General features: G+C 52.4%; 1 protein-coding gene across 12 annotated transcripts in view; it reads left to right on the forward strand.

The window, feature by feature from the left end:
• LOC141949794 (protocadherin gamma-C5-like) overlaps nucleotides 1–23,459 on the forward strand; it is a 75,643-nt gene extending 52,184 nt beyond the window's left edge. For 11 of the 12 annotated variants that reach the window (XM_074883807.1, XM_074883801.1, XM_074883806.1 and 8 more), the window contains exons 2-4: nucleotides 941–999; nucleotides 15,963–16,051; nucleotides 21,029–23,459. In XM_074883807.1, the coding sequence (XP_074739908.1) occupies nucleotides 941–999; nucleotides 15,963–16,051; nucleotides 21,029–21,255 (375 nt within the window). In that variant the 3' untranslated portion in view covers nucleotides 21,256–23,459. The remainder of the gene's footprint in view (nucleotides 1–940; nucleotides 1,000–15,962; nucleotides 16,052–21,028) is intronic. The other variant, XM_074883800.1, reaches the window with a different exon arrangement.
• The last annotated feature ends 2,592 nt before the right edge of the window (nucleotides 23,460–26,051 follow it).

Below are 26,051 nucleotides of genomic sequence, written 5' to 3' on the forward strand. Positions count from 1 at the left end.
TTTCCTTCGTAATTGCGTGTACAAGCAGAATAATCCTGTAATATTGATGTTCCACTGTCTGGACTATGAACTGCTCATTCCTAAGGTTGTCCTTTCCAGGTAGCATGTTATCATTCTGGAGTTAATTAAGAAGATTATGATTTTCGGAAGTATGCATCTTGCAGACAGAAAACAGTTCTGCTATTTAGTGCTCTTCACAAAGGCATGATTCAAACAGCAATATGCAAGCCTGCTTCGTGTCCTTCCTTATTTACAAAATCTCTATTGTCTGATAGTAAAATAACACAGGCAGAAAGTGATATGGGGGCTTACTAATGAAGTTACAAAGTGTGCTGCTGTGTCCGAAGTTTATTGTGTCTCCTAAACAAATAATGCTTTTTTCTTTTGCTGTCGGAAGTTCATTCTTTTCTCTGCGGACAGAAAAATATTGTAATGCTCCGAGGCCACAGCATCTAGGAAAAGTCATTCAAATACAATGTGTGAAATCAAGATCTCAGGCAGGCCTTTTTAAGGACAGAAGAAGGACAGATTAGGAAGGTCTGTTATCATTTTACCTTCTGGCATTAAAAACATCTTTCTCGGTATCAATTAACTCTGCCACCCCCACCCTCCTCCAAGCTCATTACTTTGGTACCATTGCTTCTGCTGAATTGATGCCCTTATCAGTTTATTTCATGCTTCATTTCTTTCACAGCCTGGTTTCCTGAGCTGCTTTGGAAGATTATTCGCTGAATGGTTTTTCTCATGCTTTTTAGTATTCATGCTGGTTCAGAAATACTCAAGAAAGGGGGAGGGGGAGCTTTCTTTTTGTTCTAATTGATTTGCTTTACTTGGAAAGAACACGCTGATATTCCAGACTGAAATAATCCAGGATCAGTTCGCTTTCATTTTCAAAGGCAAGAATAGAGGTATTAAAACAACTCTTCTATTTTCTCCGCAGCAAGCTCAGCCTAACACAGACTGGCGCTTCTCTCAGACCCAGAGACCTGGAACGAGTGGGTAAGTGCCTCTTTCTCCATGTATGTGTCTGGTGAAGGTTTCTTTCCTTTGCATGCCACTTCCAGGGCTGAAAAGTCCTCGACTCACAGCTCTGAGGATGGATGTTCCCTGTCACTGGTAGAATTGTCCAGCCAAAGAGTCAGAAATAGGGCTGCTTCTGTGTCAGCTTGGTTTGGTGGTGGGGTGACAGCTGTTGTGTGTTTTGGTGTCTACAGCTCAAGGAGGACAGTCAGGAATCAGAGGGAATTCCAGGTGAAGTTATGAGATGGTTAAAGGACTGGAAAACATGCTTCACAGAGAAAGGCTTCTTCAAAGCAGATTTTGAGCATTTAGACTAGACTCAGAGTCCAAAATCTTGATTACTCCCCTTGCCACTGGAAATCACTGTGTGAGTCCCTTTACCAGCCATGGAGCCTTGAGCTCTGTGCTGCTGAAGTGTATTGCCTGCTCTGGCTTGAGCATCTTGTGCCAACCCACTTGTGTAAGCCCCTGTGACAGCCAGAAGTTGAGTGAATGAGCCTCAGGTCCCCAAAGGCCCCTCTAGAGGAACGTGTCCCAGCCATATCTAACTCAGCAGGAGCAGGTCCCTCATGCAATGCCACTGTATGTGCTTTCTCCTGTGGGCTAGTCTGGCTGAATTGGGGTTGGGACCCCCAGATCCAGCTCCATTTTTTGGGGAGTTTGGAATCTTTCTTGCGGTCCTTGGGAAGTGCCATCACCAACACGGGGTGGTTCATTGGCTCATCCAGGTGAGGAGCCCTCTGCACGCTTCCCACTGGAGCTGGGCCACTGAGCAGAGGGAGGCTAAAGAAGAAGAAATGAAACCTAATGGGTCAGGAGACTCACAGGAAGGATGTCTCCTAAGGTCTGGTCTTGCTGTCAAAACCATGGCTGAGTTTTTGCCAATTCGCATGTGATGTCAAAAAGATAAGAAACCCTGACAGCAGAGCAGCGACCTGCCTCCCGAGTTAGTGGCCCTCTCTTGATTGTGCACTCTTTCCTCTGGCCCAACAAAGTTTGTTTTTCTTGGTCCACAGTGAGAAAGCGTTGACAAGAAAATGTTGAGCAGATGCCCTTCTCCTCTCACATCTTCCCTCCTGGTTCATAAGCAGGGGCAGGGATCCTTCTCAGAGGGTGAACTTCCTTGAGGTTACTGTCTATGAGGAGACCGGGTCCAGGTTAATTTATATGTGAAAAAATTATATCCTTTGGAGCATACCCAAGAACTATACCCTTGGAGCAATCAGGAGTAAATTCAGATACTGTGCTCTGAGGAAAAGAGAGGAGCTCACACCTCTGTGCTTTGTCATTCTTGGTGACCACTCGGGCAGCTCCCTGGAGGTTTAAAGGGTACCACAGGGAGCATCGGGTTCTGGGTTTTGGTGTTGGAGCTTGCAGTTAAACATCTGCAGCAGCTGGTTGTGTCTGAGTCTTTCTCTGGGTCTGGCTCAGTAATTTAGCTTAATAGAAAATTAGACTGCTAGAGCCAAGTTGTTACAGTGATTAAACTGTGTTACTAGGCTTTTCTAGCTGACAAAGCTAAAATGGAGTGAGGGTCTGATGTAAAGTAGATAAAGCATTCCTACTAGAAACCAGCCATGGACTTTAAAACAAGGCTAGCGCTGGAACAGTTTTCTCAGAGGTCTGTTGAATTCCCCATCACTGACAACATTTTAATCAAGGAAAATCTTTCTAACCATTTATACCTTAGTTCAAATGACAATTAACAAAGCCCTGTTAATACAGAAGTATGCCAGAGCTGCTGTAATAGTTTTGTTACGAGAAGTGAGTAAATGAGCCCCATCAGAGCAAGCTCTATTGCTGCCTGTTCTAGCATCATGCTGGAGCTCTTCAAGGCACAGAGCTGATGCAGTCCAGGCCTACTCAACTCAGTGACAGGGACATTTTATCAGGTCATGGGACAGTGACCCTCACCCCAGCCTCCAGCCTCTGCCTGAAGCTCTTTACAATCTCCAGCACTTCCCAGTGTGTAAGTGGGAGCAGCAGCAGCATGTGGGGTGGGAAGAGAGAGGGCAGGAGGAAAGGCAGCCCCAGAGTCAGTTCATGGGGAGCTGGGCTAGCATGACATGTTGGTTCTGGTGCACAAGCCGTGATGTTACCCCCGATGATCTGTGAGTTGGGTGCCCACAGTAGTCCCTGAAATAGCCATCAGTGGCTCCTGTCAGTGCCTGCTGAGGCAGGGGTTCCCGTAGCATGGGCTGCCCAGGCTGGTCCCTGGCTTTGGAGAGGGACTTTGCCTGAGAACAGGCTGGTACTGAAATAAGTCAGTGGATTTTAATTCCTGCTGATTTTCCCCACCTGCCTGTGTGCAGATTCCACATTTGCAATGAAACAGCTCTTGATGATTTTTTTTTTCTGTTTCTTTTATCCTGTTTTAAGTTAAATCAAGGGAGCTGTTTTTATTCTAAACCTGTGTTACAATACTAAAGGATGGAAATACAAAGTTCTATGTGTTCAGTGCTCAGCCCTGACATCTCTCTTGTGATCAAACAGGCAAATCCTGAAGAGCAGTCCACTCCCTGTTGTGCTTTTCCCAGCATTTTGCTATCTGGTGTGTGAATTTCCCAGGCACTGGTTGGTAGTGCAGGTATTAAAGAGGGTGCAAGGGCAGCTGCCTGAGCCCTGCCCGCTGTTACGCTCTCCGATGTTATCTCAGGTATTACTGTGTCTCCTGCTGACAGGTGAACCTCTCTAGCACCACGAGCTCTCTGAACTGCAGAGCTTGGGGAACACAGACCACCTCTTAGATGAAAAGAAAAAAAAGGGATGTGCTCTTAACTGCATTTGTTTGACCCAAATTAAATAACAATAAAGACAAGAAAGCTTAGGCTAGTGGTTTGAATGGATCCCAGAGGGCAGTCCAGCACTGACCCTAAGCCAGAAAGCAGGCTTAAACCCATGTTGTGATTTCTCTTTTGCTGTCTTCATGGGAGTTGGAGAAGGAACAATTCGGTCTTCTCTCAGCGTAGCCCTGCCCACCAAAACAAATCCCACATGTCTCTGAACACCTGAAAAACTCAGGGTAAGCTCAATAGGGCAGGAACTGTCTTCTGATCTCATATATTGCTGCATTCAGAGCCCTGTTACAGCACAACAAAGAGAATTTGATCTTTGTTCTGAAACACAGGGGAGCTCTGGTGCACATGCTCAGAAAATAAGAGCTCAGACAATATCCTCTGAAAATGTAGGAGGGAGTCAGACTTGAGTAGACCAATTCTCAATTAATCTTGTTTGGGAGAAAGAGGAGGATAGATTAGTTCATTTAATCATGCTTGTATTTTGTTTTCTAAAAAAAAAAAAAAGCACCCATGCTATCTCTGGGCAAATGTACGTGAATACAGAATGATACCGAGCAGCAGATGCCGTTGCCAGACAAATCAGATCAGTGGCTGGGCTGTAGTGGAGATTACAGCAATGAATTGTCCAAAGTGAAGGAGACGTACAGTCCGGCAGCATTGCAGGACATCCCTGTGGGATCAGCAGTGCGGGGTTTCCCTGGCGGGGGGTGGGGGTATGGAGGGAGAACACAGGAGCTGGGACTGGTACTTGTTGCTATTTCACTAGTTGCCAAAGGAACAGAGACCGGGATTGTGCCCTGCGTGTTCACGGTACTGGCCTGACCCCTGTAGCTCCTTGTCTTGATCTCTGTGTGATGGTTTATTCAGGAAAACACCTGTCTCAAGTCAGGATTTCCTTCCTAGAGGAGTGGGGAGGGTTCTGTGTTGCTCACAGGTGGGAATGGGAAGGTGAGACATCCCAGGCTGGGAAGTGCCGATGTGTCCTGGGCAGCTCGTGGAGGAGTGGGGACAATCTCGGGCTGTGTGGACAGGCTAGACGGAGATCCCAGGCAGGAGACACCGCAGAGACCATGGCGGGGGACTCACAAGGAGGTGGGAAGCAGTGTGGGAATTCCAAGTCACTCTGGGGGAGGGAGGAGCAAAGCATGCAAAGAAGATACGGAATGTCATTTCACACCTCCTCTCTCCGGCTTGTTTTCTCTAATCCTAAATGTCTCCGTGCTACTGGTTTCCAACACTGTTGCAAGCCAGACTCCCCCTCCCAGGGCCAACACAGTCAATAGTCATTTTGCTTCACGTGTTTGTTAAACAGCATCGCAGCCACCTTGTCTGACCCCGGCCATCATCACCCAGGCTGTGCAGAGGGAGGAAGGAGAGTGCAGCAAAAGGGGGTTTGCAGCAGACAGTGGAGGTGCCCGTAGGAGAGCTATGAAGGAAAAGAGGGTTTTTTCATTCTTTTTTTTCATTTTCATGCCCGAGCTCCAAGAGTTGGGCTTGCGGGGCTAATGACAGCCTGCCTGTGCGTGGTGGGGGCCAGGGAGGGAAAAAAAGGTGTTCCAAGGATAGTCCTTAAAGCCCTGAGGAGCATTCATGGCGTGCAGAGCGTGCAGGTACCGCCAAAGGGTGACTGCAGCTCGGGGGGCTTCTAGTGTGTGTTTGGGGTGGTCAGGAGGTCCCGTGTGACAGCAGCACCAGGACACGCTCCCATCAAAGGGACCCCAAACGTGTCTGGGTGGGACATCTCAGAGCACACAGCAGCTGGGGCCAGAGGACAGAGGGACGCACGGACGTTCATGGGCTTATGCGGTGCGGGGGCAGATACACAGCAGAAAGACAACTGGCCACAGATGCAGGCTTTAGCATGTCCTTCCTAAAAAAAATACTTGCTAACCCAGCAGCCACAGGCGTGTCTGTCGGTGTTGTAACCCCCTAGGAATTTACGTTGCAAGTTTGTGTAACATTATATAGTGGATACAGTAGCAAGTGCCATAAACCATATGCACACCTTCACTGGTGGGGATGTCTGGGTAAACACTGACAGAATTACCTTCTGTCCACTCTTTGGTTGAAAATGATGTGAAAACTGACATGTGCTGGGCAGAGGTGCTGGCCAAGCTGCAGCCTGAAGCAGTCCTCTCCCTCCCTTCCAGTGCTACAGCTGGGCTGCAGAGCCAGGTCCCTGTGACTGTGACCCCTCCGTCCCTCTCATGCCCCACTATGGCTCTTATGGCATCTTTTCATGGAAACACAGAAGGGTTTGCGTTGGAAGGGACCTTCAAAGATCCTTTGCCATGGGCAGGGACACCTTCCACTAGCCCAGGTTGCCCAAAGGCCCGTCCAACCTGGCCTTGAACCCTTCCAGGGAAGGGGCAGCCACAGCTTCTCTGGGCAACCTGTGCCAGTGTCTCACCACCCTCGCTGTAAGACATTTCTTCCTTATGTCCAACCCAAACCCTACCTGCTTTCAGTTTAAAACTGTTGCCTCTTGTGCTGTCACACCAGGCCCTGGTAGAAAGTCTTTAGCTTTCTTACAAGCCCCCCTTCAATATTGAAAGGCCACAGTAAGGTCTCCCTGGGGCCTTCTCTTCTCAAGGCTGAACAACCCCCCTCTCTCAGCCTCTCCCCACAGCAGAGCTGTCCCAGCCCTTGAACCATTTCAGTGGGCTCCCCTGGACCCGCTCTCACAGGTCCATGTCTGTCTTGTGCTGGGGACCCCAGAGCTGGGTGCAGTGCTCCAGGGGGTCTCAGGAGAGCAGAATGGAGGGGGAGAACCACCTTCCTCGACCTGCTGGCCAGCTGCTGCTGATGCAGCCCAGGATACAGTTGGGCTATGAGTGCACATTGCGGGCTCGTGTCCCATTTTTCACCCACAAGTACCCCCAGTCCTTCTCCACAGGGCTGTCCTCAATCCCTTCATCCCCCAGCCTGTACTGATATTGGGGATTTCCCTGACCCATGTGCAGGACCTTAAACTCGGCCTTTTCAAACCTCATGATGTTCACATGGCTCACTCCTCCAGTCTTTCAAGGTCCCTGGTGTTTTCCACCACAATATCTGCTCTTGCTGCCCTACTGTGCACTATGCAGTGAGGGCCTCCCTATGCTCCTCTTCTCCATTCCCCACCACATCTGCAGCCTCTTGCTTTCTCTGAGCCCATCCCCAGCACCACTGTCATCCCACACAGCATCCCAGGCTGTGCCCAGCTCTGAACCAGCAGCAGAACAAGCAGCTTTTGCAATGTCCAGCCACCCGTGTGATGACAGGCAGTGACAGGCCAGCTAGTGGGCCAAGCATGGCTGGTAACTGAGCCTTTCCCTAGTAGGAAACACCAGTGAGGGGCTTTTTGTTGATTTTCATGCAAATGGTGGAAGAGTAGCATATCAGAAACTTCAGATCTGGTTGAAACCACTCAGCAGCTTCCAGAAGCCAGGGCTAATAGAATCAGTGGATGGGCAGCATAGGGGAAATAGGTTGAAAAAGGGAAAAGGAGACAGTTGTCAGGACAGGTGTCTCCTGGAGAACATGCAGCTAATGGGACATGCACCACAGCTGGTGTCACCATGGTTCCTGGGGAAGGCCAGGAGCCCTGGGAGCAACTGCTGGCCCTTCTGGGCTGCGCAGATTTCCCACCCTCAGCTCCTTGTTGACAGAGCCAAGAGGAGCAGCAGAAATAACTGCCACCCTGGGAAGTTTAGGAAATAATTGTAATCCTCAGGTTTCCATCCCAAATGCGCTCAAGGTTTGCAGTGGTATTTGCTTTGCCAGGTGACGTTCCACATTTTGCAACACTGTGCAACAGTCTTTGGGCTAAAATTACTGCTTCTTCAGGCTGGTTTGTATTCATCTGCCTGTTCAGATGCTTGAGTGATCGCTCTACTGTTCCTGCAGCATGCAGAGTGTGGAGCTGCTCTCAGCTGCCACCCCAGGGCCTCTGGAAGGTGTGAGTGGAGCCCAGCAGTCTGAAAAATCACAGCGCTCTCTGGAAATCCCTTTGAAGTTATCACTTTGCAGGAACAGCTGTAATCTAAGTAACACAGCACTCTCCTAAGATTGAGAGCCTCTGAACTTTATCGTGAGCTGTGGACCTCTGAGTGAAGGAGGAGTTGTGCTAGTAAAGGGGCTCTGCTCTGAAGGAAGGGTTTTCCCCCTGTCAAAGCCGCTGGGGCTGCAGAGCTCAAATCACCAGCTTGTGGCAGGTCCTGGGGAACCTGGGAGACGAGTTGCCTTTCTGAGTATTTGAGGTGGTTGTTCATGCCTGATGATGCAGCCAATGCCATCCCCCAGCCTGCTTGTGTCTTCTGCCAGTAAACACCTCGGAGGGAACCACAGAAGCCCAGCAAGGGCTGGACGGTTACATCTGTCAGATTTGGTGTTGCCTTGGTGGGTCTTGAAACAGGAAAGGTTGAAGATCACTCAGAGGCTCACGGCTTTGGGGTGCTGGAGTGTGGCCAAAGAAGAGCAATGAAGCTGGTGAAGGGTATGGAGAACAGGTCTTATGAGAAGTGGCTGAGGGAACTGGGGTTGTTTAGTCTGGAGAAAAGGAGGCTGGGGGAGACCTCATTGCCCTCTACAGTTACCTGAAAGGAGGTTGCAGCGAGGAGGGTGTTGGCCTCTTTTCCCAGGTAACAAGTGATGGGATGAGAGAAAACAGCCTCAAGTTGTGTCAGGGCAGGTTTAGATTGGATATTAGGAAAAATATCTTCACTGAAAGGGTTATCAAGCATTGGAACAGGCTGCCCAGGGAAGTGGTTGAGTTACCATCTCTGGAGGTATTTAAAAGACATGTAGATGTGGTGCTTAGGGACATGGTTTAGTGGTAGACCTGGCAGTGTTAGGTTAAGGGTTGGACTCAATGATCTTAAAGGTCTTTTCCAACCTAAATGATTCTATGGTTCTATGAATGTGGTTTCCTATCAAATGCTGCAGAGAAAACACTGCTTTAAGGCATTATGATGCTGCTCAGAGCCTGGATTTCCCCTGAGCATGGGCTACAGCCCCACGATGCAGTTTTGGAGTGGATTTGGGATGCTGCGACAGGCAGGAGCTGTTTTGACGCTGGGAGTAGGAGTTGTCCTTGAATAACTGCTCTCCTTTCCCTGCCTTCCTGCAGAGCTAACCCAATACTGGGATTGGAAACTGAAGGTTTTGTAGCAGTGGTCCTGGTCCCACCCCACCTCCCTTTCCACAGCCAGGAGACCACAGAGCTGCCCCGCCGTGCTGTGCACGATGCCCGTGAGCATCCCTGCTTGCAGGGTTCACCCTTTTGTCTATTAACAGCCCAAATCTCAGTAGATTCAGTACCTGAGCTTCTTTCTAGATCACGCAGCCTTCTTCAGCTGAATGTTTCCTTCCCTTATTGCCCATCCTGGGCCAATAATCCCTTTATCTGCACTGTGATGGCCCTTGAAGTCTGAGCCATCCAGATCCTGCCAGGCAGGACAAAAGCTGGAGAGTCTTTTATGGAGAAAGAGAAATATTATAATGATGGGACATGTTTCTCATTCTGGAAAGCCCCTAGAATATCAGGAGTTTCATCATCACAGTGTTATGTATAGAAACGTTATTTTAGGTAATTTAGCAGGTGCTATGTGTATTGGTTTAATTTTTCTGTCTCCATCTGCTTCCTGCGCAGCTGAGCACATGCCATGGCCGGCTGCAGAGGCACAGGGATCTGACAAATAGGCACAATAACCTTTCTAAAGAATTTCTCAAAATATCCTTCCCGGCATGTTTGGGGCATGGATGGCGGCAGGGTGGGCTGGGTGAAATAATACTTGTCTCAGCTCCAGCTCATCCAGGAGGACTGAAGAGTCCCTGGGAGGGGGGACTGCCCCTGGTCCCCGTTTAGAGACATCATGGCCTTTTTTTGTTCTGCCTCTGCCTGACAGAGCAGTATCCCAGCAGCTCTTGCTGGCTGGAAGTAAGGACTTGCTGGTGCTTTGGGAGGCTGCAAATCTTCCCCCTGCTTGCCTGCTAACATTTTCAATCCCATCTTTGCACAGTCATGATCTTAAAGCTGGGTCTCATCCAGATCCTCTCCAGCATTACGGAAGCGGCAGGGAATGTGCGGAGCCGGGGGAGCATGGGGAAAGACCAGCAGCATCCTTTGTTAAGGAAGGGAGAAAAGCAGGGGATTGTGGCAATTTTGGAGCTGGTTCCTTTTTTTCAGAGGCTGGGGGAGGCAGGAGGGTGGTGGGCTGTAGGCTGGGGCTGCAGGAGGCTGGCGTGGGTGGTGGGACAGAGGGATACTGACCCTGGGGCTGCATCCCCAGCCGTGGGACTGTGTCCCCAGCGCACCTCGAGTGCAGCAGAGACTCAGCACCGGCAGGGATGGATCCGTTCCCTCTTGCTTGTCACTTTGCCAGCCGAGAAACACGAAGGCTGAGATTTTATTTCTGCTGCTGTCTCCGGCTGGAGGTGTGTGTGGGAGGTGGCAGGGGGGGCAGGGAGGGCTTATAGGAAGCTGGGAGAGAGGAAACAGCAGTGAAGGGGAAGTTAGGCTGGGGGTGCAGCCTGCTGGGAGCAGGAACTGCCCGGGAATGGGACTGGAGGAATGGGCTTGAAGATACCCCCTGAGGCTGGGGAGGGGAAGGCAGAGCCCTGCCCCAGCCAGCCTCCCAGTGATGGGATGGGGGAAGCAGCAGCCAGAGCTGGGGAGCAAATGGGAGCGAAAGGGGAAGAGGCTGGGAGGAGAAACAAACCCTAGCCACATCCCCCTCCTAGGAGTGGGAAAGCCTGGCAGCAGCTGGGGCTGTGGGGTGGGAGAAGTGCTGGCTGGGGGCCACTGCCGTAGGAGCCAGAAAGCCCCAAAGGAGAGAGGAAGGAGGATGCTGAGGATGTCCCAGGAAAACCCCCAGGCCAAACGCTGCCCACAGTCCTGCCAGGCACCCCTGGGGTGCCAGGATCTTGCTTAGTTGTCCTCTCCAGCCCCTGGGGCTGTGACAGCACCGCTCTGGCATGAATAAACTTCTTCAATTTGTTGTGGCACTGCTACGGCTCATGTTTCCAGCTGCAGAGTGAGAAAAACAATTTTTCAGGAATCCACCGGGCAGTTGTGCAAATAAATGTTTGCGAGGCCTTTGGCTGCCATAGTGACGAGCTCCATAGCAACCCCGCAAGGAAATGAATAATTCTGTGCTCGAAGAGGAAATTAAAAAGAGACGTGGTGACTGGGGGTGCCACAAAATAGCTGGTCAGTGAAGCACCCTGGTCCACCCTACGCTGCTTGGGCAGATGCTTGTGGAAGCCCTCGGCAATGGGGCAGCTTAGTGATGTAGCACGTGGTGGGGCTGTGTCAAGGCTGCAGGGCAAGCCTTTCATTTCAGCATTCCCTGATTTCCATGTAGCCAGGTTTAATGAAGGCATTTGCAGGTTGTACTCCGGCTGTACCTGCCTCTGCTGGCACAGCCCCAGTCCTGTGCTCCATGTCCACCATGCTCTGAGCCCCCTAAGATGCTGCATTCCTGGGTTCGTCTCAAACGTGGGTTCACTTCTTCTCTCCAGTCCTAGCTGTGCTGGAAACATTCCCGAAGATGAAAGCCAGCTCTTTGCTGAGCTTTGAAGTGTGGAGTAGAATTGAACAGAGAAAAAAAAAAAATCTAATCTATGGGGGATGGGTTTTTAGAAAAAAACCTATTGAGTCAACGGCATTTGTATTAAAACCAGCAAGTCCTTGGAGTCATTTCCATAGGAACCAGCCCCCCCTGTTCCCAGCAGCCTCCCCACAGCAGTGCCCAAGGCTGTGGCTGAGCGGGGAGCAGTGCTGCAAGGGGGGGCTCTGAGGTCTGCCTGCCCCAGGCAGGGGGAGCAGGGCAGGGCAGGGCAGGGCAGGCTGCTTGCTATTGAATTGGTGATTCACAGCTCTGATTCACAATTCCGTCCTACAGTCATGGAAGATGGCCAGATCTGGTCATCAGCTGTGTGCCTTTTTTCAATACGAGAAGTTATTTTTGGGTGTTTTTAGATTACAGCACTTGTTTTTTTTCTGTGTCTCTGAATTCTGGATGATTGCACTGCAAGTAATTGAGGCACTTGAACTTCCTGCTTAGAGAAGTGAACTCAATACCATTTTTTGCAACGCTAAGGCATTTCTAAAATAGCTTTTCTGCGTGGCATCATGAGGAGCAGGCACCAGCTTTGGGGCTGTTTGTGCAAACTTTGGGAACACTGGATGCAGTAAGTTTGCAGAAAAAGCCATCAGGCTGAACATGAGTCACCAGTGCACCATTTCTGTGGTGGAGACTGGCTGGGTTTTGGTGGTAAGATGGTAGCCAGCAGGTCAAGAGAAGAGATGGTTGCCCTCAGTTCAGCACTTATGGGATCACGTCTGGAGCACTGTGCCACTGGGCTCCCCACTGCAACAAAGACATGGCCATATGGGAGCCATGCAAATGCTCAGAGGTCTGGAGTCCGAGGCAGGGGAGGAGGTGTGAGAGCTGGGAGAAGGGTCTCATTGCTGTCTTCAGAGGTGCACAGTGAAAGGACGAGGGGCAATAGGCACACATTGCAACAAGACAGATTTGGAGTAGATGTTAGGAAACATTTTTTACCCAAGGGTGGTCAAACACTGGAACAGGAAGCCAGAGAGATGGAGAAATCTCATACTCAGAATGTGGCTGCTCAGGCCCAGAACATCTAATATCAAGTTGGGTCCAGCTGAAAGCTTGGCCCTCTTTTGAGTGGGGTGTTGGACCAGAGACCTTTCCACCTTTGTTAGGCTGGGTGCTTCATGTCCCTGTCCATCTGAATCGGTCTGTGGTTTTGTGATCCCACAGGGCATTAAGGGGATGTAGGGCTTTGGCTGTCCCCCTGACACTGGAGTATAGCCATAACTCAGCGGCTGGAGAGGCCCACCACGTGAGTTCACATGTATTCACTCCCTCTCTAAGACCAGAAGAAGGGAAAAGGCTCTGAAATGCTGCCTGTCTCACCCTCCTTCAGGGATAAACTTCCCTCTGCTCATTGGTGCTGCGTGGTCACCCTTTCCTGGGGGCACACAACTCTAAAACAAGAGCTCAAACCAACCTGAACAATATCCACAGGTTTCTTGGCACAGCTGCTCCTCTTGTACTGTGCACCAGAGGGACTGTCGCTCAACCCCCTCCCAGGCTGCAGGGACTAACCACTGCCTTTCTTCCCCCTCTTTCCAATCCAGCCCTGGGCAAGTCTGGTGCTCAGTGGTGGCCAGCTTTCCTGTCTGTGCCTGCATGTAGCCCTGGGGCCAGGGGTCGTTGGGGTGGAGAGTGAGGAGCACCTGGTTAGGGAGCTCAGTGAAGTTGGGGGTCCTGGTGCTACTTCCCAGGTGAATGCCCTGACCACAGGGGGAGCCTTTCCTTCCCTGCATTCCTGCTGGCCTAGGGCACAGAGGCATGGCTTTGACAGGAGGCAGGAACTTCTGTCCAGTTGCCCAAAGGAGAGGTGGGAAGGGAGGAAAGAGTCTTTCGGGAGGTGAAAAATGTGATGCCAGCACTGCCACATCAAAGAGGAAGTTGAATCCGGGCCTCTGATTTCCAAACAGAGTTCAAACCACTGGCATATTGCAATTAAAAAAAAAAAAAAAAAAAAAAAAAAGGATTTGGCACTTCCCCATGTTTTGCCTTTCCCCACACCCGGATCCCATTAGCATGCCGGGGCAGACCCCAGAGCTAGGAGCAGTGGCTGGGAGGCACCAGGATATTTCTGGGCAGCTTTCCTGCAGCCCTGAAAAACCTGGGAGCCTCAGCTGCCAGCCGGTGGGGCAGCTGGTGGGGCAGGAGCTGCTGGAGTTAACTGGTGGCTGAATGGGTTGTGGTTTGCAATGAGGTTTAGGTTCTTAAGTCCTTTATTGGATCTAGCCCAGGGCTCTATTCCCAGCCCTGCTTGTGACATTAACAGGTCACTGCAGCCCCAGGCCTGTACCCTCCTTGCCCTCGCTGCCTGGGCTCTATGCACAGCACCGAGTGCAGGGCAATAGCACCCACGTCCGTGGATCGGCACAACCATCACGCAAGCGCTGAAATCAATTTACGAGGTGAGCAAGTCTCACTGCTGGCCTTCTTGAAACTGTGCCACCGCACGTGTCGCAGAGGAAGGATATAAATAGTTTGTGGGATGCCCGGGGTTGCAGCAGACGGCAGGTATGTCAGAAGCGGTGCTGTCGGCAGTGTCGTGCCAGGGCAGCCTCTGCCACATTAGGGATTGTTTGCATCCTCCACAGATAAGCCGGTATGAGAGCAGAGCCCTGTGCCTGGCCGGAGATGGATCACGCAGGCGGTGCAGAAGGGGAGGGGATGGATGGTTGTGTGGTCCTGGCACAGGTCTTGCTTGTCTTTGGACATGTTACTTAAGACCAGACTTTCCGCAGAGTACCTGAAAGTGTCCATACACTCATCCTTACACTCAGATCTTGTGTTTCAAAGGGAGTTTGCCCATATATACCCCTCACTGGGTTCATACCAAGCTGTGTGACCAAGCAGGGCCATGTAGGGTCTGAGCAGAGCTCACAGCCACCCTTATCCATCCCATTCATCTGCAGTTTTTTTTCCTGTGTGCAGGATATTGCACGGGGAAAAGAGAGAAAGCTTTTGTGCATTCAGGGCTTCCCTCCTTGCAGAGCTTTGATGCAGCTGAGGCAGCGTCCTAGACACGGGAGCTGCTCATGCTACAAGGTCGCTATGGCAGATACAACCTTCACGGATGGGTCTTTCTCAGTTCCAAAATGACCATATTGAGGCTGTCCTGTGCGTGAGGGCTGCAGCGGGTGTAACCAGTGGGGGAACTCAGGCAGTGGGATGCTCGGCATGGTGGCAAAGAGCCCATCTGCCACCCAGCATGTGGTGTTGAGTTGGCACTGATAGTGCCTGCACTGGCATTTGCAGTGTGCGGGGTGCCAAGTGCTCAAGCATGGACTTGCCTGCAGGAGACCCCAGAGCTGGGGGAGATCTTGGCTGCTTGAGCATGTCTGAGCAGGGCTTCAGGGTCTGAGCAGGGCTTTGGGGGCTGAGCAGGGCTTTGGGGCCTGGCAGCTCCTGGGACTAAGGGCTGGGACTATAGTGGTGAGGAGGAGGAGGCCACCTCCATGCCTTGCAGCCTGATGGCTTGAACGCTTGCCTGGGAAACAGGCTCAGCTCTCTCCAAGGGCTTTCAAATCCCGCTTCTGCAGAGCTCCCAGCTGCAGGACTGGGGCAGCCCTCCTCGCAGGAGAGCCAGCACACAGCCAAGGGGCAGATCCTGGCATCCCAGTGGGCAGGAGAGGAGAGACTGGTGGTCTGAGTGATGTGGTCACTTAGGGTCAGAGCAGAGGAGGACCCAGGAAGCTGGTGAGATGTTTAGGTCTCTCGGCTGGAAGCGGGGAGGCTCTGGAGAGGCTCTGGGAGCACAGCCCTGACCTCTCCAGAGGGGAAGTGCCACCAGCAGTGAATGGTGGCCAAGCACAGCTGGCACCTGGCAAACATGAAAGCGGGGTTTGTTAAACTGTGCACAGACTGCTGATTGTAACCTCGGTCACAAAACCTCCTTAGTGGAAGTCTGATAGCATTCCCAGAGGTTTCCCAGGCGGATCTGCAGTGCTCAGCCCCACCATCAGCCAGTCCCAGGCAGGTGCCCACCTCCCTTCTCTCCTCTTGCTGTTGCTCCAGCCTCCCCAGGACTGTTTGCTGTTGGCTCTGCAGAGCTGGCAGCTGCTCTTGGACTCCATTTGGAGCAAGTTTTGTGGTGCCAAGCAGCTGGCTCCATGCTGATCCTAAAGCCCACCATGCCGTGGGGTTTTCTCACCCTCTGTCTTCCAGATGAAACTGCAGAGTGGGGTTGTAGCCTGAAATAGCTTGAAAGGTGCATCCACACATGTGACCTGCAGAAGGAACACAGGACCTGGTTGTACAAGGGTGCATGCACCTCTGGGACTTTAGGACCAGCATTTTTTGTAGTGGTACATTATATTGGTGGGATTTTGAGGTGATGAGGTGCTGGCTATCTCTGAAGTTGATAGAAGTTAGGTAGGTGTTGCTGGGAGCACCACTGAGCCCCCAAGTGCTTTTGGTATTGGTGGTTATTCTTCAAAAGCCTGGTGAGGGATGGAGACCTCTGAAAGTGTCTTGACTCTTGAGCGTTATTTAACAGAAGGATTTAAAGCCGAGCTGTAGTAACTTGCTGTTTCTTTTCCCGTAGCTCCCAGAATGGAGAGGAAGGTGGAGCCTGGCCGAACAACCAGTTTGACACGGAGATGCTCCAAGCCATGATCCTGGCTTCAGCAAATGGTTGGTCTCCATCGCGCGTGGGAAAACCATGGCACTTGCTCTCTCACGGACATCTCAGATGCATGCTGTTAGATAAGATGCTGATGGGCTTGATATATCTGGGTTAACTGGGGTGGCTTCAAAAACCCTTTAACAGATGCTGGTGGAAAAGCACTGCTGTCTGTGTTACCCTGCAGAAGAGAGGGGTTGGGAAGGATTCAGGCAGAGGCGACACCAGATAGCCATCAGCATCAGGCATGCCAAAGACAGGGGTGCTTCTTCCACCCAAACTATGTTATCTATGTACTGGACGGAACGTTATCTGGCTCGTGATGTGGTTGTGTTACCTGAAAAAGCCAGTCTTGAGATGATGCTTTATAAACTACTTGGTTCCATAAGGTTCCAGTAAATGAAACGTCTGCTATGTTGCAACTTGCTGTAAGGTGGAAAGCCTGAAAGATTTGCTTGTGGCTAGAGGCTGGGCCAGGAATGCAGTAAATGCCTGACTCAGTATCCCCAACAAACCTTATATCCAGAGACGCCGGTGCATGCTCCCTGCTTACGCTGCGTCCCTTCGCCGAGCCATGGGTTCACCAGGGTTTGCCCCACTGGCTGCTGCTGTCTCTGCAGTTGTAGTTACAGGGGTTTGTTTGGTTTGGGGTCATTTGGGGTTGGTTTGTTCTGGTTTACGGCTGTGCCATATGGAAGCAGTGGGCAGGGAGGGGTGTTCCCATGTATTCACGGTCTCCGTGGCTTTATATAAAAGAAGTGCAATTATCACTCTGCACAGCACTATGGATAAAGAGGCGGGGTTTCATACAGCCTTTATTTATAAATACCTCCAAGTCTTTTCCCCCTTGATTTAAAAATAGAAGCAACAGCACAGCCATAAAACCCTGTGCAAAATGCTTAGGATATTTCCTTTGAGCTGTTGGGAGAGAAGGAATCTGGGGGAGGAGGGATGGCTTTGGTGTTGCTTTCTTGGAAAGCTGCTGCAGCTGAACTTCACTGCTGCAGACACCAGCCTGGAGACACAGCTGCGGTGGCAGGGGAAGGGGACGAAGGTCTTGGGCAAGGGAGTTGTTTACACTCAAGGGAAAGAAACGATGCGAAAATGTGTCTCTGCTCTGAAAAACGACCATGGAAAAATAGCCTCCCGGGTTGCATGTGGTTATCATCACCCAGTGCCTCCAGATCCGCTTTCCTTGCCTGAAAATAAAGCTGTTTTTCTTACTGCTGCTCCAGCAGTCCCTGGGATCTGAGAGCTGAGCAGGTCTCTTCCAGGTTAAGCACTGACTTCCATGTAGCCCCAGGCCCTATTGCAGCAAATCTCCCCCAATCCACAAGTCTCAAACAGTCCTAACCTCTCCCACGGCTTCAGTCTGCTCAGGGGGTTAATTTAAATCAGATCCATCTGCTAGATAAGAGCTTTCCCTTCTGCAGCCCCAGGGAGAGGATGGCTCTATGCACTCCATCCTTTTCTTGCCCACGCTGGTCCCTTGCTGTGGTGGGTGGGTGGGTGGGCGAGCGGATGGATGGATGGATGGATGGATGGATGGATGGATGGATGGATGGATGGATGGATGGATGGATGGAGTCAGGTGGGGACAGAGCACAAGTTTTTTCCACCAGCACTGTGTTTTCATGTCTCCCCTGCTCTCTGTCTCCCCCTTTTCTGCTTTCACCCATTAAGCTAACCCAGTAGGGTTGATTGGACCAGGACTTTGATTAGGGGCAGTGCTAACTGCCAATTAAGCTTTGTGCTGCCCATCCTTAGGTAATGTTTCCTGGTTATTTAAGAGGTCCTTATCTGTCACCTGCTGAGCTCTGCCTGAGCTCTGGGGTGACAGGTGGGACACAGTGACGCGGGTGATGGCACTGTGCCTTTTGCTCACCCTCTCCTCCAAGTGTGAGCTGATCCTGCCCAGAGCAGACAATGCTGACTTGCACTGCACCATGTCAAGCCCTGCTCGAGTCTGTCAAGCAGAGATCATCCTGGAGACAGAAGATCCTTTAACCCTGCCCTGCTCCACAAGCATCTGGAAGGGGCTGGTGATGCCCTGCCTGCATCCTTACCCTGTGCCATGGGTTATCCTTTCAGCAAGAGGCAGAGCTTGCCCTGCCATGCCGAGCTGAGGATTAAATCATTTGCCCAGTGGTTAAATCACTGTCCCAAGCCAGAGTGCCTGGAGAGCTGGTTCTCCCCAAAGTCTGTGACCCTGCTGACGGTTGGGCTTCTGCCTCCTTTCCTGGGCTCCCTTCCTCTGGCTTCTCCACCCTTGGAGCTGGGAGCTTGGGAACATCAAAAGCCAATGTTTTGAGCCATCTGAAGAGACAGAGACAGCTGCTGAGACAGACAGAGGAGCACATATGCTCCAGGACACCAGACACTAAAGGGCAGGCATAGGAGGCACCCTGTCCTTAAAATACTCTGGCTTCTAGTGAGAATTTCTAGAGGTGCTGTGAGACAGCAGGAGAGCAGATGGAAAGGCAGCCTGAGGAGGTCCTTCTCCCCAGCTCCACTGCCTCCAGGCAGGGGCAAACATGCTATACTGGTGTCTCCTGAAATCCCCACCAGCAGCTGCAGCAGCACGGGCTCCAGGACTGCTCCTGATGGCAGCCCAGCCCCTCTGCAATGGCCTCTCCTCCCCTCTGCTTACCAGGGTGATGGAGCCACTAGCTGGTTATTTTTGCTGAAGTCCAAATTTGTGTTTTTCTCCTCCAGACCATTGGGATAATGGCTGGCTGCTGGTAAAGGCTGAGTGTAACCTTTCCAGTAACAAGAGCTGAAGTGCCCTGCTTGGCAAGAGCAGCTCTGTGCCCATTTATAAACCTCTATTGTCCCTGTTCTCTCTTCTTTTCAGCCTTAATGTCAATGTTACCTAGAAACAGCTCTTTGCTCTTACCCTCGACCAACTGACAGGCTGGGAACTTCATGGGCTGCTTTTTCTCCCACGCAAAAACTGTGCTGTGACTGCAAACTAGTTCAAGGGGACCAGTTGTCCTGGATGGCACTGGGAGCCCCCAGCTCCCTTGCTGCTCAGAGCCCTGGTGCATCTGGGATGGTCCAGGGGGGAAGTGGAGCAGCGGCACCCAGGGCACAGGAGATATTCAAGCCCACCAAACCCCAAACTGGGCTGTCTCCAGCTGGGGGAGCCCAGAAAAAAAAATCTACCACACTGCCAGAGGCCATAGCCCACCTGCGAGCCAGTCCCTGGCTGCAGCCTGGCCTGACAGCACATCTCCAGCCATCCCGTCCCCGTTCATAACCCCCCAGCGGGTGTGGGGTTGAGTTGGTTGTTAATGAAACACACTGCTGCTGAGGGGAGCGAGGATTAGTGATAAATATCACTGACTGTACATGCACATCTCCTCCAGCCCTCTTCCAGCCCAAGGTCTTCAAAGCCCAACCAGGTCTGGGAAACATTTAATGGGGACTGTAGAAAAATTGTCCTGCTGGTGAATGCTTCCACAGCGGAAAGGAAAATGGCATTTCCCTACACTGGATTATTGTGTTTATACACTGTCCTGTGGGTCCCTGGCCTCAGCGCACAATACCCTGTCTGTTTTTGGACTTGCTGTGCGTTTTCCTCTGCCTGCTGCAGCAGAGCAGCTGTAACTTGTCAAACTGCACTTGCTTCATACTGCCGACCTCTGTGAGGGGATGAGCAATATTTCAGGGGTTTGGTGAGATGTGGCCCAGTTTTTTGTCTAGCTTTCTGGCTGGCTTAGCCACCTCCATCTGCTCAGGGGAAAGCTAAGGCAGCACAGAGGCGTGTACAGATCTGGTCTGGAGAGAGGAAAAACAGAAGAGGACCAGCCCACATTCTCTGCTCATTGTTTTTCTTTATTCTCTCAGTCTCTCTGCCTGTGAAAGGAGGGAGCAACAGCCCCAGACTCTGCTTTGGGCCCTTCGGGTGCCCTTGCTGGCTCTCTCCAGCCTCCCAGGAGAGCGTGTCTGTAGCCTCAAGCACGAAGCAGTTAAAAGGCTGAGATTGGATCCACAGTATCCAACACAGAAGCAGGGTTTTAGCAAACCATTGCTGAGCTGGGCTGTGCAAGGATCCCACCTTGAGTCATGCATTGGCAGTGATGCTGGAGCAGGTCATGTAGTGGCTCATGGCAACAGCATCGCTTGTGCCCTGTCACCCCTCTGTGCTCATTTCTCCCCCTGCCTCTGTGCATCCCCTTTCTCTCCATCTGGTCTTTGTCTTCCAGCAGTGCCCCAGCATCCCGGGGGGGGGCCCTGTGCCCTTCCCCCCTCTCTGCGCTTGCTCTCTCCATGCTGGAGCTTTGCAGCACGACAGGAATGAATTTGCCTTCCCCTCCCCCTGCTCCCAGATTTGGACCATTGGATGTGCTTCAGCATTGATTTGCTTCGTGCTCGGCTTCCTAGAGCCATTTTGTGGTACTGCAGGGGAGGGATTTTCTTTCTCATCTCATGTGCTCTGCTCCCTGAATAAGCCTGGCTGGAGAAATACTGGGGGCAGGGTTTTAAATGCAGTGGAAAAAAAAAATAATATTGGATTTCCCTTAATGCATTACTAATGGTTATGGCTGTACAGTATGTTTGTAATGGGCTGCTTTCGGAGGCGGTGTGTGTTTTGCTGTGGAGGCAGCAGCTGGGGAGGGGAGCAGAGCAGGCAGCATCAGGCAGGGAGGCAGAGACAGGCAGCCCCATCACTGCCGAGGGCAGAGGAGAGGTGGCCCTACCCTGGCCAGCCTCCAGCCCCAGATCCCAAACGTTTAGCAACGACGTGAGATGGAAACAAGGGATTTTGGTGCAGCACCATGCTCCCCAGCACACGTGTTGCAGCCGTTCTGTGGAGCGACAGCGCTGAGGGGTAGGGAGGGGTGGGGGTGAAGGTTGGTGGCACCGAGGTCGGGGTTTGACACCCCATGAGAGCCTTTCAGGGCTGCGGGGCCTTGGGGTGGGCTCTGGCTGGCACTAACAACCTGCCCTTCTCTTTTGTCCCCCTCCTCTGGCATCCCCCACAGAAGCTGCTGATGGCAACTCGACCCTGGGCGGCGGGACAGGCACCATGGGGCTGAGCGCCCGCTACGGCCCCCAGTTCACCCTGCAGCACGTCCCTGATTACCGGCAGAACGTCTACATCCCGGGCAGCACCGCCACCCTCACCAACGCCGCTGGCAAGCGCGACGCCAAGAATTCTGGCTCCTCGGGAGGCAACAAGAAGAAATCCGGGAAGAAGGAAAAGAAATAGAGAAGAAAAAGGAGACCTTAGAGCTACAGGGCAGCCGGCTCCAGCACTCCCCCAAACCACAGCCCAGGCCGGAGGACGAATGTGAATTATTTGTGATACAAAAAGTAGGAAATGCTGCGAATGTATCTCATCATCATCAGAGCTAGGAGCAGGGTCTCGCTGCTGTTAGATCTCATGATGAAAACGAATCCGGAAGCTAAACCGAATGCAAACAAGTGCCCTGTGAATACTTGCTAACGTTTTATACAATCCCTCGGGTATTAGAATATGCAAGGGCAGAAGGTCTTCTGCCAAGTCTTTGGATCCGATTTTCGCCCAGATAGTCTGAGAAAGGCACAAGGCTTGTGCTCGGCTTTGCCCTGTGTAAATAATTTTAATGTGGGTCTTTTAATTTATAAACCTTTGATCATTTTTTGGAAAGGAAAAGGAAGTTCCTAGCTTAGAGCCCATGCTCCAAATCTTTGCTCTTAAACTTTCCATTAGTAAAATTCACCCCCAGTTAACGATAGCGATGGATTTGTTGCTGAGAAGTTGGTAGGGAGTGCTTCAGTTCCTGCTTACCTGTTACCTGGAAGAAAAATACCTAAGTGTTTATATTGCATGAGTCGAAGGGAATATGGCAAAGCTGCATCCTAAACATTTTTTTTTTTTTTAAAGTGCAACCACTGATGGCCTGAAATATGAGACAAAAAAAGCACCAACCTCCTGATGTCTGAGAGATAGGGAATTCAATGAGGAGCATGCCGAGGCGTGCGGCAGCTGCCCCAGCAGTTCTAGGGGTCTCCGAAGAGCAGACACATCTCATTCCTTCTTTGCAGTAAATATTTATATGTACAGTCAATGTTCTTCTGGAATTAAAGCTAAGAGAGTCTCGCTCCCCTGCGTCCAGGCAGCTGTCTGGCCAAGTCCCCTCCAAGGGGACCGGGGATGATGCTTCACATTTCTGCACACCGTGTCTGCATGCACGTCCTTCACCTCACACCTGCACTAGCGCAGTTAGCTCCACGGACCCAGAGAAGTCCTCGCATGCCCACACAGCGTGGTGGGAACACGCCGGCAGCTGCCCGAGCCTCTGTGCTGGGGCTGCCTTTGGCAGGGGGGGAGGGATTGGTCAAGCAGGATGGGGAAACTCATCACTTCTTATTTGTGGTGTAGACCCAAATAAGACCCGAAAGGGTGAGATTTGCGGAGCTGCCGGAGCATGGCTTTGGTGCAGAGTTGGTGACTGAGTAAGTGACAGTTGGGTTGGTGGTGTTTGGGGACCAAACCTGGAGAAGGGACCTGAGAGCTGGGAGTGAGCGCGGGGTGATGCTGCAAAGCCGGTGAGCCCGGGCAGCAAAGAGAGGCCCTTGTATGGGACCACACCGGGCCTGGAGGAAGTGATGCTCCCGTTGGCTTTGGGCTTTCCACCCCGCAGAGGGAATCAAAGGATGAGGAATAGAGTTTCTCCATGTGCCCATCACCCTTGCACCGGGCCGGCTTCCCATACCAAAGCAGCTCTGAGCCCCCCCGGGGAGGCAGAGGGGCGCTTTGTGTAGCCAGAGTGAGGAGAGGGGCTGCGGGGTGGCCAAGAAGGGGCCACACCAGGTTTCCCAGGGAGTGTGTGTTGTTTTTTCCCTTTTTAATCACTAACACGTAACTCACCCGAGCAGATCCAGCCCTCTCAGCCAGGCTCCGGCATGGCAACGGTCACCCCCCCCCACCCCCTCCCCAACCCCAGGGCAGCAGGAGCATCCGCCGTGTTTCATCTGGATCTGGCCACCTCTGGCGCTGGCTGTGCTGGGAGCAGTTCCCACCCTGTCCCCCGCAGCTGCCACCTGCCCCCCTCTAGAAATGCTGTAGCTGAATCGTAGTCTTTATATTTCTTTTTAATCTGCAATCTGAGGTAGCATAGTGAGTGTTGTGTATTTAGTGGCGTGTTATTTTTAATCTCGGTAACTAACTTGTGAACACCAGTATTTTCAATTTTCTCTGTATCTTATTTCCATGTGGTCTGTGCTCCGAGTGTACGTGAAATGAAACACGTTTGCCCTTTCAATGTGTCTAATATTGAATTATACTTATATATTATATATATGCTTATATCCTTCTTATACCCATATAGACCAATGTCAATGTGTTACACGCAAGTTTTATACTCTAATATTTATATTGCTTTTTTTCTTTGGGAAAAAAAAATAATAAAATGGTTTCTTCTGAATAAATTGTATTTATTCTGATGGGAAGAGAGGGGCACAGATGGGGCCAAGGCTGCCAGTAGGGTGGTGGTTCTGCCCCAGCCTGGCTCTGGCAGTGGGCATGGTCTTGGGGCACCCTCAGGCCTTTGGGCAGAGGGTGACATCACTGTGGGTGGCACCGTTGTGCTCCCCGCTGGCATTTTTGGGGAAAGCCAGGGCACACCCGGGCACACCCCACCAAGGAGACCATGTTTTTTCCAGCCCCTTCCCTACCCCCAAGGGATCCAGTTGCCCTTCCCCAGTCCTGGAGGGATCAGGTCACCCTTCCCCAGACCCAGGGGGATCTGGTCACCCATCCCCATCACTGGCAGGGATCTACTCTCTCTTTTCCAACCCCGAGGTGAGCCACTTTTTGTGGTGCCCAGGCTGTCCGCTCTGCACTTAAGGGGGGGCAGAAAAAAGGGGGTGTCAAACCCTATGTCCAGGACCCCCTGGCCAGGACAAGCCCCCCCACCCTCTCCCTGCCCAGGTGTCCGACACAGGCCAGCGAGAAACGTCCTGTGACTTGGAGTGTTGCAACCACGGAGAAAAAAAATAAGCTGCTGCTGCCCAGATGTGAGGGGGAGGGTGGAGGGGGCGGGGGCAGAGCAGCTCCTGAAGACAGTCAGACAGAGAGACACACACACACACACACAGCCCGGGGAGGGAGAAGTGGGGAGGGGGCTGGGGCTGGCCCCCCCCAACATTAGCAGAGTGCAGGAGGCTCCAGGAGTGCAGGGCACAGCCCTCCTCCCCATATTCCCATCCTCCACACACCCTACACCCCTCTCCGTGTCTCTATCTGGGCTGCAGCTCCATGGCCTCCACCCCCCCCCATCCCCGACACTGCCCTCACACACAGAGACGACCACCCAAAACCCACTTACAGACCAACAGACGCTCCCCAAAAACCCCCTGCACCCTACAGAGACCCCCCCACCCTTCCCCCCAGTCCTGCTGCACTCCCTCAGACACCCCTGGAAATCCCCATCCACCTCTCATAGGGACACTCTCCGCCCCCCCTCCCAATTCCTCTGCACCCCACAGAGCCAATCTCCTCCCCTCCCTGTGCACACAGGGACAGCCCTGGTCTCTCACAGGGTCCTTGTCACACTGTGTCCTCTGCCCCCAGCCCCAGGGTCACTGTCCCTCCCACATTGGAGCACCTGGAGCACATTAGGGGCAAATCCAGGGGGACAATGGTTGGGATCAATCACATTGACCCACTGCTAATGGGGACCAGGGCTGAGCACATCCAGGTGCCACCCACGGGCTGTCCCCAGCACCCAACCTGGCTGGGGTGGCATCGTCCCAGGGCACTGGGCATTGCTGCCCACTTTGTTGGTGATGCCATCAGGCACCTGGAGCTGGGGGGTGGTGGAGGAAGAGGTGATGGTCAGGCCAGTGGGTCCCCGCCTGGGTGACAGCCACTGCTGGTGGGGAGCAAAGGGGCTCCTGGAGCCAGACCCACACCCACAGCCTCCCCAGTGCCCTGAGCCTCACCATGTCCCCGTGTTCCCAGCTGCTGGTGTCCGTGTAAGGATGTATGTGCAGTGTGAGGATGTGTATTGAGTTTCATTTTGTTTCTCCTCTTTGTTGTGCTAAGATCACCCAAGGGCACTGAGAAAAACGGGAAAGGAAATGCAGAGAGACACAAACCTGGCCAATTAGCACTGATGAAGGGAACCTGGTCAGCTGCACTGATTTACAGGGACACGTGGGAGTGGGAACATGCTCACTGCAGCATGGTTAGCTGATGGAGAACATCCTGAGCTGGGGTGATGAGAAAAGGGAGGCCGACAGAAACAGAGCCCAAGTCACAGCCCTGACAAAAAGGATGCCAAGAGGGTGACAAGACTGAGCCCCCTGGCAGCCGCTCAGGCTGAGAGACCATCGGGGGATTAGAGGCATCACTCCCGGGAAGGGCAACTTGACCTTGGAAAGGAGGGGATGATGCTGGATGGGGGATTGGAGCAAGTGGGCAGGTGGAGGGAGGGGGTTTTTCACCTCCAGCCCTGCAGGGGACTGAGAGACTCTGTGGCTGGAGCAGGACCCTGGGTTACAGCCCGTGTGCCTGGCGCTGGCTGCTGGTGGGGGTGTGAGTGTCTGCATCCCTCCCCCCTCCTGCAAACCGAGTGTGCATGGGGGGTGCGTGTGTGTATTCACCAGCAAACTTAGAGGTGGTTCAGCCGTTGAGCAGAGAGGGACCTTGGGTCTGGGCCAGCGTACCAGGCAGGCGAGGGTCTGTTCTGGGATGCTCTGAACATCCCTCAACAGCCAGAAGGGGCTTGTATCCTCCTCTACCCTGGTGCCCTCCTGCTTGCTGCTTCACTCTGCTTCTCCTCCTCCATCTCCTTTCCCCCACATCGGGAGCAGCCCAGCATCTCTTACCCCCACCCCAGCTGTTCCTTGTCACCCTCCCATGTGCATCCATAACATGGGACCAGAGGAACCCCAGGCTGCTCTGCAGGCAGCTGAGCTGGAAGCCCTTGGTGGTACAGGAACAGGTTACACAGTGCTGGGGACCCTGTTGCCCTTCCCCCAGGGAGTGTTCCCAACTCACTGCCTGCTCCTGGTGGG

Source organism: Strix uralensis, chromosome 14, assembly GCF_047716275.1.
Source record: "Strix uralensis isolate ZFMK-TIS-50842 chromosome 14, bStrUra1, whole genome shotgun sequence".
NCBI classification, from domain to species: Eukaryota; Metazoa; Chordata; class Aves; order Strigiformes; family Strigidae; genus Strix; species Strix uralensis.